The sequence below is a fragment of the Strongylocentrotus purpuratus genome, unplaced genomic scaffold, assembly GCF_000002235.5.
Source record: "Strongylocentrotus purpuratus isolate Spur 01 unplaced genomic scaffold, Spur_5.0 spur5_scaffold_14, whole genome shotgun sequence".
In the NCBI taxonomy this organism is placed as follows: Eukaryota; Metazoa; Echinodermata; class Echinoidea; order Camarodonta; family Strongylocentrotidae; genus Strongylocentrotus; species Strongylocentrotus purpuratus.
In genome coordinates, this window is record NW_022145599.1 from 1,389,565 (window position 1) to 1,406,162 (window position 16,598).

Below are 16,598 nucleotides of genomic sequence, written 5' to 3' on the forward strand. Positions count from 1 at the left end.
CCCCGTGTTTTTTGAGCGCGTAGTTATGACTCATAACGGTACAACGAGTCGTCTTATTTCGCTAATGATTTAATGAAACGTAAAAGCTGTATTCAGACGAGGATTATTTTCGAGAACGGTACAACGAATCGTCTTCTTTCTCTAATGATTTAATGAAACGTACAAGCTTCCGCGCTTCGCGCGGGAGGGAGGAGGGGAAAACTGAATTTAGATGAGGATTAAGTGTCGAGAACGGTACAACGAATCGTCTTCTTTCTCTAATGATTTAATGAAACGTAAAAGCTTCCGAGCTTTGCGCGGGAGAGGGGATGAATTAAGACGAGGATTAAGAGTAAAAAACTGTACAACGAATCGTCTTCTTTTTCTAATGATTTAATGAAACGTAAAAGCTTCCGCGCTTCGCGCGGGAGGGGAAAAACTATTTTCAGACGAGTAGGCACGTACGGAAGGGGGGAGGGGGTTAGGGGGTTGACCCTCCCCCCTTCGGTTTTTTATATGTGTATTTTGGAGCACCCCCCCCCCCTTTTCTGTGATTTTTTTTTTTTTTTTTAAATTTAAAAAAAAATAAAAAAAATATGCCAACGGCTGACCTAAAAAAGGTGACCTAACCCCCCCCCCACGGAACAAAATGTCAAATTTTCAAATTTCGAGACCAAAACAAAAAAAGTGTCCTCCCCCCCCCCCCCCCCCCGCTTATTTAGCGGCTGGCTGAGTCGTTACGATTTTTTTTCGGACCAAAAAAGTGGGCCCCCCCCCCCCTAAGAAATCCTGGATCCGCGCCTGGGTGCATGGTCTCTTTCTATTATGATGACGAAATTAAATTTAACTTGGATCTATGAAAATCTCACTTTTAATTTTGGTCGGCGTGCATGCCTCTCCATTTAAAAAATATAAAAAAATAGGTAATTTTCCTTGGGTGATCGAAAGGGGGAGGGGCAACACGAATGCACACAACCCGAAGTGTTGGTTTTACGCATAGAGATATACTACTATCTCTATGGTTTTACGGCATCTTTACTTTAAGATTTGTCTTTTCTCACACACCATAACCCATAAAGATGCTGGACTGATCTGCTGATAAAATGTCTCTTAGAGCTTCCTTCAGCATCCAGAGGTAAAATTATGTTATTGCAATGATTATTATAACTTTCTGTATAATTGTATGTTTAGCGATTTCTAATGAAATTCGTAACTTTGTCTGCATTCTGAAGAAAGGAATCGCAAAAGTGGTGTGTGTAGTCCCACACGTGCACGTATGTGTATGGCAATGCCAGCGATCAGGCTTTGGGCCTGCACGGGATTGCGATTTGATGAGATTCGAGTATTAAATGCAGAAACACAACTAAGAAAACGCTTAAATCCCTATAACTGAATTCATTACGGCCTGACTTGATCTGCCACTTTATTTTGGTTCTAGAATAAATGAACCAGTCCATGATTAATATTTTGTACACTGACTTGACTAGGTCTACTTGAATCCGTTTAATGGTCCCTTTTCAGGAAATTATGCCATGGGTCAAGATCGACATCCATGAAGAAGTTCCCCTTACGAGTTCGTAATGACATGCACAGTTTTTCCGTTATAGAGTCTAATCATTTTGCCTTCGGCGTAGACTAGAAGGAATGAGATTTAGATGACGTCAACGGTCATACGCAACCCGGCTGCAAGATTTTCTTCATGGATGTCGATCTTGACCCATAATTTCCTGAAAAGGGACCATTAAACGGAGTCAAGTAGTCAAGTTGGTAAGTGGAACCGAAGTAGTTAAGCATTTAGCTAATTTAGGACTTTAAATGCATCGGATACGCATCCGGTAAAATATCAAAATTAGGGATTAAGTTTGGCCGAGTTTTGTGTAACGTTTCTTTACACAAACGCGCGTCCACTACAGCGTATAGGGCTGTTCTGTCTCTAAAGAGAGAGCTGACCTTACCCAAATCAGAGGCTAACGAACGAAAGAGACAGAAAAATTCGGTCTAACTTAGACCTAGATCTACTAGACTAGTCTAGAAATCTATTTAGATCTAGTCTTACTTACTTTGTCTTTCTTTGTTACTGACTGTAGGCCTACAGACTTAGCATTTTGATGCCCTACTCCCTAGCCCCAGACTCTAGATCTGTTTTTTAATTTTATATTGAGAAATTAATCATTCATGTTCTTTAAAATGTTGGGAGGGGGCGCGTTGGCTGTTCATTAGGCACGTCTGCATTGGAAAAGTACACAAATGCAGTACATTCCAAAATCACACCCAAAGGGCAGAAGGAAAGGAAAAAGTATCAATAATGTCACTTTTTAGTGATCTTATTCTTAGCTTTCTACAGTCAGTGCGTGCACGCTAGCTGCCCAACATCGCTAGATTCTGAGTGAGCTGAGAGAGTGGGCCAGAAACTGTGACTCAGACACACTGTGATTGTGAATCATAAACATAAACCCTGATAAAGGAAGGCAAAACAGGAGGTTACTTCACACATATCTGTCATGTGATATGTGCCACTGCACTCTGCAGTATCAGTTTCGTAGATTGGGTCTCCCTAATTTTTTTTTTTTTTTTTTTTTTTTTACTTTACTTTTACTTTTAGCTCATTTTGGCAGATCCAGTTTCTCATTACTACATGTACATGTAGGTGGAACTTTGGAAGCATTTGATAGACTTTCATATTTTTGCACTGATATTGCATTTTTGGCAGCAGAATTAAGGTTTTTAGGATGCCTTCTGGTGAGTTTTCTGGAGTTTCATTGTTGTCTGTGAGAATCAAATAAATATGTTTCCACCTATTATGAATAAACTTTGCATAAATCTGATTTACAAAATGTACAAGCAGTTTGGAATGCAACATTTGGAGGAACAAGAGGCTAAAAAACCCATTGAAAATGTTTTATTCATTATGTCGCAAGAAAATGAAATTTCTTAATGTTTAAGAAGCTACACTTTGTATTTGATTACAGACTGTTTACAAGATACCTTCAATCTCAACTTGTGGTTCAGAATGGAAGACAGACATACTGCACTAACAGTAACATATTGACTCTCCATCATAGAGGTGTCTTCAATGATGTATTCCCTCCTCAAAGGTAATATAATAGTTTATGTTTTGAATAAGTATTGTATATCTCAGACTATGTTAATGTGCAAGTAAAGTTGCTGAAATTTTGAATAATGCAGGTCTACAATGAAGTCAATGCTTTTGGTCTGTTGTGTATTTATTTTCAAAATTCATCTCATTATAGATCTAATCCTTCATCAACAAAGAGGAAAATGGAGAAGAAAAAAAAAGGACATGGTTCCAGTACAAAGCGAATAGGAAAGATACTTGAAAGATATGTCACAAAGTTGCCAGTATGTGCTTGCTTGATTTAATTATGTTACAGTCATAACTCTTCAAGAATAAACTTTCACATATCAGTTTCTTTCACCTTTGTACTTTTATAACTTTTATAACTTAATAGCAGGGTGGACTTCCTGATTAATGAATGAATCCTCTATCTTTTCTTCTACAGTGATGAATTGCCCAAGCTTCTGACATCCAGTCCTCAGAGTATCTATTGTGGTGTAGATCCTACAGCTGAGAGCCTTCACATTGGTAATCTTCTAGCTCTCATAGCACTTATACACTGCCAAAGAGCTGGACATCAATGTATAGCATTGGTAAGTTGCATTAAAGATAAACTTAAGTTCTGGTAAAGAAAGAAAACAAATTCCCACAGAACCAAACTTACACTGAATGTTAAATATTACAAATAAATGTCATTTGCCAAACAATTTTGGTAGAAAATGTATACTGGCTGAGTAATGAGAATAGAATGATAAGGAAATGAAGTTCTTTCTGTGTACAGTGCTTGTTACTTTACAAAGACTGGGCCAAATTTTGTAATGATTTTGATGACTCCAGAACCTTGCAGTACACACCAATACTTTCATGCTACATGATCAAATTTTTCTGATCTATTCCACACCTTTTCGTTCACAATACAATTGCATGACCAGAACTCAACTTTATCTTTAAAGGGATAGTTGAGTTCTGTTTTCAGACCACAAATGCCTTCAAATTGCATGCTTATTGCTCTTATTCTTATCTATGACATATCTTGTGCCCTTTTGGGACCTAATATTGCTATGAAGGTAATTTTAGGCCCCAAAATGTGTAAAAATTTAGCCAAAACGATCATACATGTACCAATTCAGCTCCACTGTAAACAAAATATGGTGACCATTGACCGTTAGTTAATTAATCAGTTAATAATAACAATACATGGGCCGACTGGTTGTGCGTAATATAACCAACACGACAAAGCCAACAAAAAATCCAACATCGGCATCGGCTGTAATACAACGTAAAAGGTGCTATTTCGTTTTTTTAACAGCTTTTTCAAATTATTGAATATTTGTGGTTGTACAAAATATTAGATATGGTATATTTATGGATATTTCAACCGTCTCTGAACGGATTTTGATGAAACAAAGATGATTTTGTCGTTTAAATTGTATGTTCTTTCAAATTTGACACTCAATTTTTCATTATCTCACAATTTGTTTTGTGTAGCGCCCTCTGTAACAGAACTCAAGTATCCCTTTAAACTAAATTTGAAACAATACATATCTGTATATCTGTGAAAGGGTCTTTGATCCATTAGTACCTCAAAATTTATGAATATTAATCGCAAATATGATTTCATTAGGCAAGTTTTAAGTTGTGCTAACAATCCTCACCTTCTTCTTGATACAGTTAGTTATCCGTTATATAAACCATCAAGCCATTTTGAATTTTCAAAGGAAATATATGCTATCCTTAAAGATTGGGTGACATCCAAATATAATTTGATTTCTGTTGATGTGCAGGGCTGCATACAACTCATATTTTGTTATTAAAACATCTAAACATATTTCGTAAATTGTTTAATATTTTTTCAATTTAATTTTCTCAGACCTGCTAAGCTCCACACTAAAAAAATTGCTTCAGATCTCATTCATCTTGTGACATCATAATCATTAGTGAGCTAACAAGAGACAGTGGTATTTGGATGTCACCCGACCTTTAAATGTGCAGGGTATTGTAAACGGCCCTATTAAAGGCATTATCAAAGGTCCATATTAAACAGTGCCACCTATGCTGTGAAAATAATTGATCCTATTGATTTCTTGACATCATTAATTTATATCAGCAAAAGATTGAAGACATATAGATGCCATAGGCATCACTCTTAAAAATAGAAATAATGTGTTTTATATTGAATGTACTGGTACTAGATTGGTGGAGCCACTGCTTTGATTGGTGACCCCAGTGGCAAATCAACAGAAAGGGAATCATTACATCCAGACCTGGTAGAAAGGAACGCTGCTTCCATTCACCAGTCTCTTCAGCGAATCTTCACTAATCATGAGAGACTTTTCTGGAAACGCGATAAGACACTGCCAGATATAAGGTAGAAATATCTCTGTCTATCTAAAGTAAAAAATATAGCCACATAGAAGTTGTGAAAGTTATTCGATGGTAAAGGGAAAGATATGAACCTGATTCTGATTATTGAACACTAAAAAGAAAATTACAAAACATTTATCCTGTGAGTGTATACTTAGCTTGTAAAAATAATTACCCCAGTAGTGGTTTTTTAAACTAATGATAATAATTTAGAGTATTGATAATGCACTGAATCCACCTGACTAATATGCTCAAGCCTCAAAAGTAAAGTAAGAATATTAAAATATACCGTACATATATTCAAATATTCTGTATCATTCCTGTATCAGTCCTGTATCATTCCTGTATCAGTCCTGTGTCATTCCTGTGTCATTCCCTGTATTAGCGCTTAGAGACTGTTGGTAAGCACTTTATAAGTACCGTTTTTATTTACTCATTGTTTATTTATCAAGATTTTTGTCAATGTTTTGTTTTTCAGAATAATGAATAACCAGGATTGGTATAAATCAGAGAACCTGGTGCAGTTCTTAGGGACGTACGGTCGATTCTTTAGGATGGGTTCTATGCTGTCAAGACAGAGGTAAGCTAAATCTAATGAGATAAAAATTCAACCTTAAAGACATGCAAGATATAATTGTATTCTGTTTTTAAAAAATTGGAAATTAAATTTTGCAGAGCACTTCACACTTTTGTGGCTTTGATATTAAATCTTCTCTTTTTTTATTTAGTGATGCATCATTAACTTCATAAACATGAAGGATGCTCAATTGCCCTTATTCAAGAAGACTGCTTATATCAGTGATAATTGATGTCCTGGGGCTTGTTCCCCTCAAAACCGTCAAACTTCTTGACTTTCCCTTTGAAGCATGTGTTATAGAATTAATACACGTTTTAATGGGATAGTCAAGAAGTTAGACTTATGACGGTTTTGAGGAACGTACCCCAGTCCTGTAATAATAGAAATGTATGTTTCAAAAGTGTGCCAGTATTTGTTGAAATAATTGATTGTAACTTGGTATTGTTTCCCTTTCACAAAAAGAGTATTTATCTCTCCTTAACATCATTTTCACTTTTCCAGCGTCCAAACAAGATTGAACAGCCCTGAGGGAATGAGTTTCTCTGAGTTCGCCTATCAAATATTTCAGGCCTATGACTTCTTGCACTTACATGAGCAATATGGCTGTAACATACAGGTAAAAGCAATTCAAGTGTTCAGGGCCTGTTGCACACAATTTACCATTGATTGTAACTTTGCCATCAATGGTAACTACCATGGAAACCTTGATTTTGATTGGCTGTTAAGCCCTGTTACCATGGTAGTTGCTGTTGATGGCAAAGTTACCATCAATGGTAAGTTTTGTGCAACAGGGTCCTGTTCAAAGATGCTTCATCCTCAAGTTGTCTTATTAAACAAAATATGCAGCTCAATGATATATCAGGGTTTTCTCTTCTTGTAGAAAGAAACAAAAATTTAAAATGTCACAATTTAAAGATATTGTTTTCATATCTGTGTTTCAAAAATATGATTAAACATATGAATCCTCTAGGAAACTGTATGAAACATCAGAATTCACACGATAAGAATCTTGATTTTGAGAAAAGTTGTCTTCTGAATATAAAAAGTTGTTGTTGTTGACATCTTTTGGAAATCTTGATATGCAGACTACTATCTCTGTTTATAAGAAAAATATACCAGACTTATGCAAACTAGATTCCAGCCCTAGATATCTTAGATGAAGTCACCCAAGAAAATATTCCAGGGCCCGTAATATTCAATAAACTTCTAAGACATTTTTCTTAAGTCTAAGAAAATGTCTAAGAATTTGTCTAGGTTAAGAAAGTTGCCTTAGCCGTATTCTAAACACGTAAAGCAGTTTGTCTTAGCTAAGACGAAAGATAAGACAAATTCTTAGACCCGATGACGTCATGTGGGAAAGTTGATGTGGTCGACTCGAGCGAATTAATTGCAACTCGATTTGCCTATGTAATTTGCGTGTTAAAATAAAAATCGCACCGCACGAAAATTATACACTAACATGTATGGGAGATAGAGCGTAAGGGAGGAACGATGCTCACATAATTATTTCGGGATTGACCAACTGACACTAAAACAGTCTAGTCAAGACCACCTGAGGCTAGATCTAACATCTACTGTAGGCTTTTTATACTTTTCTGTCAAACAACTCCGAGAAGCCCAACCGGGCTTACTTATTATGTCGCAGCCGCAGGGTTTGTGAGTATGAAGGGAGCGCCGTCGCTAGCCGGCCGACCAGCGCTAGCATTGGATTTGGAGCTACCCTTTCATTGTTTTACATCGTCTACTGTTATGATGGCCTAAAATTAATTAAATGGCTAGATGTAACCTTTATCAGACTCATACTATAACAAATTTTGTCTCACCTAATATTATGCCGATTGCACATTATTCCCTGTTTCCATACTTAAGCGCCAAAGACTAATAAAGTAAGAGACGGTTTCTTTATATACGACAGCCATGTCATGATTTAGTGTTATGATATGCATGTATGCTACTACTCGTTTAGTTGTGTACAAACAAACATACGTTACATAAGTACAAGTACACAGAGCCTATGGCGCTCCTGCGCGCGCGCGCGCTGCGCCGTCGACGCTGTATTACGCGAAGCTTACGTTGTTATAAAGGTCAACTGATAACCTGCGCTCGCGCTGCATGCATTGTTTTTATTCCATTTGATCGAAACCCGAAGCGGTTGCTTGCAGCATCACTGAGCTGCCGGTGCCAAAGCCCCATTTAAGCATCCTCGTAGTATGCTTAAATATAGGGTAGATTTCTTACTTATCTTAGATATCTCGATTGTATTAGAATACGACATGCTACGTAAGTCCTTTTTCTTAGCTAAAATCTAAGAATCCTTCTTAATTTTAAGGCAAATTTCTTAAGTCCCCATTGCTGTTATAGAATACGATTTTTGGCTAAGATTTTTTCTTAGCCAAAATTTAAGAAAAAGTACTTAGATTTCAAGCTTAAGAAGTTTATTGAATACGGGCCCAGACTTAAAAACAACACTAAGACCATCCTTGTCACAATGTCTTCTATTGCTTTCTAAGTAGCTTCTATCAAACAGTGCATGACTGATCAAACTATACTATTGTGTCTTATTAACAGATAGGAGGAACTGATCAATTGGGTAATATCATGTCTGGTCATGATCTCATCAGAAGAACAGCTGGTAATGAGGTTTATGGTAAGTAGTCCTTATATTGAAAGGGTGTGGGATTAGGATAATATTATATGTTTGTGTAGCAAACAGTATGTTTGACAAAATATTTTGTATGAATCTTTCACTGTTTTGTTTGTTTAATTTGTCTCTATTTATTTGATTCAACTTGTATATGAGGATGACTTGTCCTTTAAGCCTTCAAGGCTGCCATCTGTACCTGTAAGATTCCAACCTACCTTTATCAGAGGTTTTATTGATTTAGTAAAAAAAAAAGATTAAAAAAAAGGATAATCAATCTCGAAGTTATTATATTGAAGTTTAAAATCTGTAGATGGCCTCAATATCACATTTCTTTTTGTTCATACATGGACATGTATTCCATTGTCTTCATTTGACCCCAGAATTCTGTAAAACTTATTAATGTTTATTTATCTTCCAGGTCTGACTATCCCATTAGTGACGAGTGCAACTGGAGACAAGCTTGGTAAAACAGCTGGTAATGCAGTCTGGATTAACAGAGATAAAACCTCAGAGTTTGACCTTTATCAGGTAAGGGTACATTACATTGCAATTAATAGTAACATGTGGAATATTAAATATATCAAAGGTTAAGAGAATACATCATCCTGTGCAGAAATTCAGAACTGATTTGATAAATGGATTTTGATTTTTAATTTTTAATGATATTTCATTTCCAGGAACATAAACAAGTATAACAATTACAAAGAATACAAGAAAACGAATAACAATAATTACATCAACTAATGCCTTGGGATTACCAAAAGAAACTGAGTTTCTGAAGGAGACTCTCTTTGTCAGTTGATGGTATAATACATAACTATACACAAATAAACTTAAATATACATAATTATATAAGATATATATAATTCAATACTGAAAAGATGGAAAAGTGTCATCTTATTGAGGAAATACAATATACATGTAATCCTTAAATACTGTATCAAAAAGAATTTCCATTTTCGGTTTAACTTAATAAAATTTGGGGTGGACTTTAAAAGATTATTATTATTATTATTATTATTATTATTATTATTATCTTTTGGATATAGTCTGTGATGCCAACCAGTATGATTTAATCGTATTTAGTACGATAATAAGAGTGGAATAAAATTTTGATGAAAGAGCAAACATTTTACTTGACTGTACGTACCAGTATCACATTTTTCTGAAATTCTACTGGCCCAGGGCCAACCGGCCATTGGTAGTGTAGAGTTTTCATGAAAATCTGATTTTTCTCTCCAAAATCTGATTTTTTAGGATACTCGGTCTGTTTTTGTGTGTTAAGAGGTTGGCATCTCTGTATAGATCAATTTCAGAATATTGCTTTCTTGAAGTCTCCTGTAAATTGACAGACTAGAAAACCAAATGTTAATGTAGCTGGTGACAGGTCATCAATATAACTTTTCTTTTCAATATTTTCCATCACTCCACTTGGACAGAATTAATACCTGCTTTTTGCTACTTTAAAAAAAAAACCAATGAAACTTGATCGACAGAAATGTGTACAGTTCACAGTTCTGTAACTTTATAAACAGCAGCACTACTTACAAGAAGAGCTGTAGATGTTATGATATTTTGTAAAGACTATCTTAATTGTATTTGTATTTTCTAGTATTTCATCAGGATGCATGATAATGATGTGGAGAAGTCTCTGAAGCTCTTCACATTCCTGCCTCTACAAGATATTGATGCAGTAGTCAGGAAACACAAGGTGATCGTCACATTCACTGTTTTATAATGTATGACAAGCAAAGTGCACTCTTTTATTCTGATGGAATATAATTGCTCAGTTGATGATACTTGGATTTTATAAACGAATATTAAGTTGTAATTTTAATTTGCTCAGTTTAAAAGTAATACCTTGAACTATTACTTCACTCACTGAGGTGACAGTTACTACTGGTACATACATTTTTCTTTCAAACATGCTTTCAAAGTAAATGAAAGACCCAAATTCACAAAATAGGTTTTTCTTGGCCCATGGTTTAAACTTGATTGGTTTGATGGTTTGTTTTACCTGACTGCTAAGAAAGCATGGATATGCTTGTAAGTAAGCGACCAAAGGACCGACTGCTTTAAGTCCTCTCCAAGGGACTTGGTAATGAGGATTAATGCCTTACCAAAGGGCACGAGTGCATCGACTTGGTTTTAAACCTGGGTCCTGGTGGTACCGAGACTACTGCTCTACTACATAGTCATCGCACCTCCTTAGTGTTATACAGAACCCAGTGCTTGGATGTAATCATAAAAAGGTACATGTAGGTTGATTTATAAAGAGTGATGTCACTCTATTTTATTCCTAATTATATTTCTTTTGTAGGCCAAGCCAGAGAAACGAAAGGCTCAGAGGTTGCTAGCTGAGCAAGTGCTCCTATTAGTTCATGGGGGTAAGTCATTATTCATCCAAGATACATTGAGATATTACAAGATACATTTTAATGATGTGAAAAACATTACAGATAGAAAGAATGAAAGAAAACAAAAAATGTGGTGCTCTGATTGGTGTGATGCCTTTTCTCATGAAAAAAAAACTACTGATAAAAACTGCAGCACTTTATTCTAGTGGAGTGACCAGAGAAAGACTTTGATATTAGGAGAATGATGAGTATGAAAGAAGAAAATAATTAGAATGCAAGTGGTTTTTGGCTTCTAGCCATAAAACTGTACTCTACATTTGGTAGATGCATCATATACTTTTTTCAACGATAACTGAACTATATATGTATCACCATTTTTCTTCAAACGTTTTCTGTAGAGGAAGGATTAGAAAAGGCCCGACGTTTGACTGAAGCCTTGTACAGCTCTGATCCCGGTGCCTTAGAGAGATTAAGCGTAGAGGAAGTGAGCCAACTCTTCGGTGGAGGAAGCTTTGTAGAGATAATGCTAGAACCTGGTCTTACTGTCTATCAGGTTGCTGTAGCCGCAGGAGCTCTACCAAAAGGTTAGTAGATTATCATCTTTTATTTTTATGTTGATACGGAAGTCCAAGGGCAATAAATTGCTAGGTTTATATTATTTGGACAATAGCCTTGAATGTTAGGCTTCCCAGGATTTTCAATTGCTGTCAAGAATTGCAAGATCGAGCATGCGATATTCATTTACTGGGTGCAAGCCTAACAATTCTTTACAACAATTGAAATTTCTCCGGGAAGCCTAACATTCAAATGGTGGACTGATAAATATTAATAAGTCAGAATGAATCAGGAGAGCTTGGGTATTTGTTTCTAGTTCATCGTGACTGTGCCATGGCCTAGTGATGGCCTGGTGGTAGAGTCGCTGCCCGACAAGCAGTAGATGCAGGTTCAAATCCTGCTGTTTCCAAGATTTTTCTAACTTTTTTTTAATTACAAGATCAAGCATGCAATCTTTAGTTCTCGGGTGCAAGCAAGCCAAAAATCATTCTTTGTTTGTTTGTTATAGATCGAGGAGTAGGAATCATAGAAGATGGTGGTGTTTATGTCAATAAACAGAGAGTTACCAATCCACATGAAGTTCTGCAGAAAGGTCTTCATATCCTTAGTAACAATGTCACATTACTCAGAATAGGTAAGCCTTATCTTTCTGTTTTAAAACTTTAGTTATTGTAATGTTTTTTTTTATTGTACTCTCTATGTACAAAGTTTGTGATTGAATATAGTTCCATAATTTATCTATCAACAGCCTGATATCTTAAGATTTTTATCTAAAGAGTACATGTAGTTCTTCTATTATAAAGTTGAGAAATCGATAATCTCACTGTAAGATTTTAAATTGTCATTTCAATTTCTTTAATTTTTCATCCTGTTTGGAAATGACTCTGACTAGTCTGTGTCTAATGAAGAAACTGAAAACATAGGCCTATGTAGTACCCTAAGAAAAGTAAAAATGTAATATTTTGCAAACTATGAGGTAATGGTTTTTTACTGGATTCATGAGAAGTAACTTGTGTTGTGCTGTATTTTATGATTGTCATGAAGAAAGATTGTCATGCTAGATTGTCTTGATGATGAATGTATCAGGCATGTAATTGTTTCTGGATTTACAGCCTGTAGATAATGTTCAGTTCATAATAAAATCTCAAAATAACTAAAAAAGGAAGAATAGTTTACTTCAATTCGGACAGATGATGCTGACCTATATTGTCCTCTTATGAATTTCAAAGCTTACTGAAGAGAACTTTACCTCAACCAACACCATATTAAAACTTAATTGTGATTGTTTTTTTGTAATTTCATTTCCTTTCTTCTTTACACCTCATTCCACTACAGGCAAGAAGAACTACACACTAATCAAATGGGTCTGATGGCTGGGGTGTCTGATATCAAGCTTCTCAGTATGTGGAACATCTCAGTAGCTTTAGAAGGATAACATCCCCCAATAAGAGGCAGAGGTCAAAGGTCATTCATGTCATCAAATGACCACAGAATCGTATTAACACATAGCAATTATACTGTACAGTGTAATGAAAACATCTTTCTTGAATCATTCATGATGGCCATTTTTGTGGCAAGAAACTTTTCTGATTTGCAAACTTTCAGTGCAGTGGAACCTATATATTATTGAAACATGGGAAATGACCTTATTTTGAAACCTTGTTATCTCAGTACTGAAAGTAAGAGACAACGGAGTGGGACCAGCAACATTACGTTGTTGAAAGTGTTCTTTGTAGTGAGGTTCAACATTTTTGCAACATGAAACTATGTGAACCTACACCACTTGCAAAATGTTACAAAAAGTTTTGGTTTTACTGTAATGACATGTATGGGATACAATGAGATGCTATACTGTTATTTTAGATAGCTCTTAAAGCTACAACGTTGTGATTGGTCCACAGCTCATCATGTGATAATTACTGCGAGGAAGGTAATTATATATTTCACTACCGGTCATTTCTTGAAGTTATATTGACGACCTGTTCAAATGAGTATGTTTTTTTATCATACCTTATCCAAGCATCCCTGCACACACTAGCGTGTATCCGTTGTTTGCATTGTGTTAGCCGCATGTATTTTATGCGTAAGGCTGGAAGGCATGAGATCACAACTATCCTTAATTTGTATAACAAATATTTCATGCATTTAGTATAACACATGTTACCTCCAAGTTCATAATTCCCATCATCCTGTTATTCCGACCTTGGTGAAATATAACATCACTCATGAATTTCTTACATTGTCTGTTCCTATATTTGTTATACTGAGCGCTGGAGCTTGCAATATTTGTATAATATCATTGACATATGTTTTCATGCAGAGTGTAGACCTCCCTGTATTAGGTTTGTGCAATGTGTGTACCTGATAAATGGGAATGCTTCTCATCAAACATTTCCTCCTGTACCATAATCCTCAGTTTCAGATTTTAAAAGAAATAATTTCTCCTTTCATCCCTAGAGTATCCCTTAGTACAGTTGTGCTTGTAATGAGTACGAGTATGTGAGATGCTTATATTATTTCATATAGCAAAGAAGATATAGAATAGTGGTACTGGCATACAAATTTATGAGCTTATAGTGTGATATACATGTAAAGGTTTTTACTAGTGTGAGATTATAGTGCTGTGTATACAAGGTTAAATGCCTATGCAATGATTTATTGCATATTTACGTTATCAGAAGGTGATTTCTTTGTATTCAGCTTCCATTTGGACTTAAGAGCATTTTAATATATGAATGTTTTGCAAATAAATGTACAGATACATATGGTAGATTGTTGAAATATGAAGTAATTGAAAATCTGTATGTGGCCATATCCACTCACTGCAAGTAATAATCTTGTGTCTCAACATACTTGGAAATCATTAGAAGCTTCTTGATAAACCTTGTATAATGGTTGCTTGCACATATCTAGTAAAGTATAGCCTTGTGTATAAAGCTTTAAAGGGGTGTAGCATGGCAAATACGGGTTAACGCCATCTACAACTGCTTTTAGGCAACTGCACGTTAACGAATGGACTTGATTAACGGTCAGCAAGCGCTAGCATTCGAGAAACAGACCAAAGTTCTCCTCATGCTTCTGTTTTTGCATATGTTGCACGCACGTGAATACTGCGGTCGCGTAGTCGTGTTATACATGATTGGTCCACCAAGTCAGGCAAAGGGAAAGTCACGTAGTCTCGTCATGACATACCCCCTTTAAGAGGCAGATTTTCATTCATTGTGTGGTATCAATATTAAATTTACAAATAAGATCCGTTTTGTTGTTACAATCGGTGCATATCTTCACAAGGCCATAAGAGCTTTATATTGCCAATGGCAACGACCTTGAGGTCAGCCGTTGTTTTGATGCACTCACTTCTATGGTAATCTGTCGCCAAGATATATTATGTGTGCAATTAAATAAAAAACACCGAGTGATATTGAAGTTGCCTAAAAGCAAGTTTCTCATTTCTGTGTTTTACTTTGAAGTCAAAATAAGAAATGGCGATCAAAGAGATAAAACAATGTGATAGCCTCAAGAGTAGAAGGAATGAATGTTAGTGACCAGACAGTTCTAAAACTGGCAATACGTCTCTAATTTCGAATAACATAGAAAAGCTTGGAATCTCTAGCTTAAGAAAAACAAATTTAAATGAAACACATTAATTCTGGCAACTTATTACTGGTTTTATGCTGATCAGTCACAGCTTTCCATCTATCCAACAACATACCATTATATGTGGTTCGGCCATAAAGGGGAAAGACTTGCCTTGGATACTTTACTGAAGCAAGAGTTTGACAATCATGGAATTACATCGATATCAATAGTGCATTGATTTTATTGAACAACTATAACATATACATTTCATATATTGCAACCTTGTAATAGATATTGACACAGATTTTTTTTTTACACATGATTGCTGTACTATACAAAGTGCCTTTTCATTTTCCATATTGCAACAATTTAACACATACAACTTTTTATTCTTTATATGCAAAATATATACATCAATAAAGCCCCTCTAAAATGTTGGGAGCCCCAAAAATTTGATAGCAAAATTTCACTTAAATTGTATCATAATGTTAAAGAGGATGTCATTTAATACACATTTCTGCAAGGATTTTCAAAACAAATGTATTGGAAGTCAAATATTAATGAAAGAATATACAATTTAGGTTTTCTGCGTACAACACAAAAACCCAAGTTATATATTCTTCTATCAATGTTTGACTTCAAACACATTTTTTGGGGAAAGATCTTTGCAGAAGTGTGTCTTAAATGACATACTCTTTCACATTATAATACAATTTATGTGGAATTTTGCCATCAATTTTTTGTGTGAATTTGGGGCTCCCAACAGCATACATGCAAATATTTATGTGTAAAAATTACAAGCAACTCTCTGGAAGTGTTTGTTAACTATCAGCTCTCTTCAAATATATGTACATAGAAATTCAAAGTAGTTTCAATTCAGAGAAATAGAATATTAATCAAGCTTTGGATATGAATAAAAAATTCTATCAGGAGGGAATTAATAATAATAATAATAATAATAGTTTGTTCTTTTAAAGCGCATTTCAGGACCACAGGCCTTCTCAAAGCACCTGTAGAATATATGTTTACATAATTACAGAGTTACAGACATTCATTTCTTAATGAATGCCAACACTACACTAAAAAAGGGAACAAAATACAAGCTATAGCAAACTGGTAGGATCAACTAAATTACTTTAGCCATGAAATCAACACAGCCATCTAGGACCTCATCTTCAATTTGTGAAGTAGCACACTTTAAGATAAACTTGAGTTCTGGTAAAAAAAGAAAATGAATTCTCACAGAATCAAACAAAACTTACACTGAATGTTCAAGATTACAAATGAATGTCATTTGCCAAACAATTTTGGTAGAAAATGTATACTGGCTGAGTAATGAGCATAGAAAGATAAGGATATCAAGGTATACTAGCCCCGACACCATTTGTGTAGTCCCATATACATCTTTCTGTGTACAGTGCTTCTTTACCAAGACTGGGTCAAATTTATTATGATTTTGATGACTCC

At 35.3% G+C, this 16,598-nt stretch overlaps 1 protein-coding gene across 1 annotated transcript; it reads left to right on the forward strand.

Moving 5' to 3' along the window:
• The first annotated feature begins 988 nt into the window (after positions 1–988).
• On the forward strand, positions 989–14,226 carry LOC576003 (tyrosine--tRNA ligase, mitochondrial). Its single transcript, XM_776357.5, has 13 exons — positions 989–1,114; positions 2,949–3,074; positions 3,501–3,648; positions 5,248–5,423; positions 5,898–5,999; positions 6,498–6,612; positions 8,565–8,643; positions 9,059–9,168; positions 10,253–10,351; positions 10,961–11,027; positions 11,396–11,581; positions 12,061–12,186; positions 12,888–14,226. Exons 1-13 carry the CDS (start codon positions 1,083–1,085, stop codon positions 12,920–12,922), a joined length of 1,401 nt encoding a protein of 466 aa, XP_781450.4. The 5' UTR covers positions 989–1,082; the 3' UTR covers positions 12,923–14,226.
• The last annotated feature ends 2,372 nt before the right edge of the window (positions 14,227–16,598 follow it).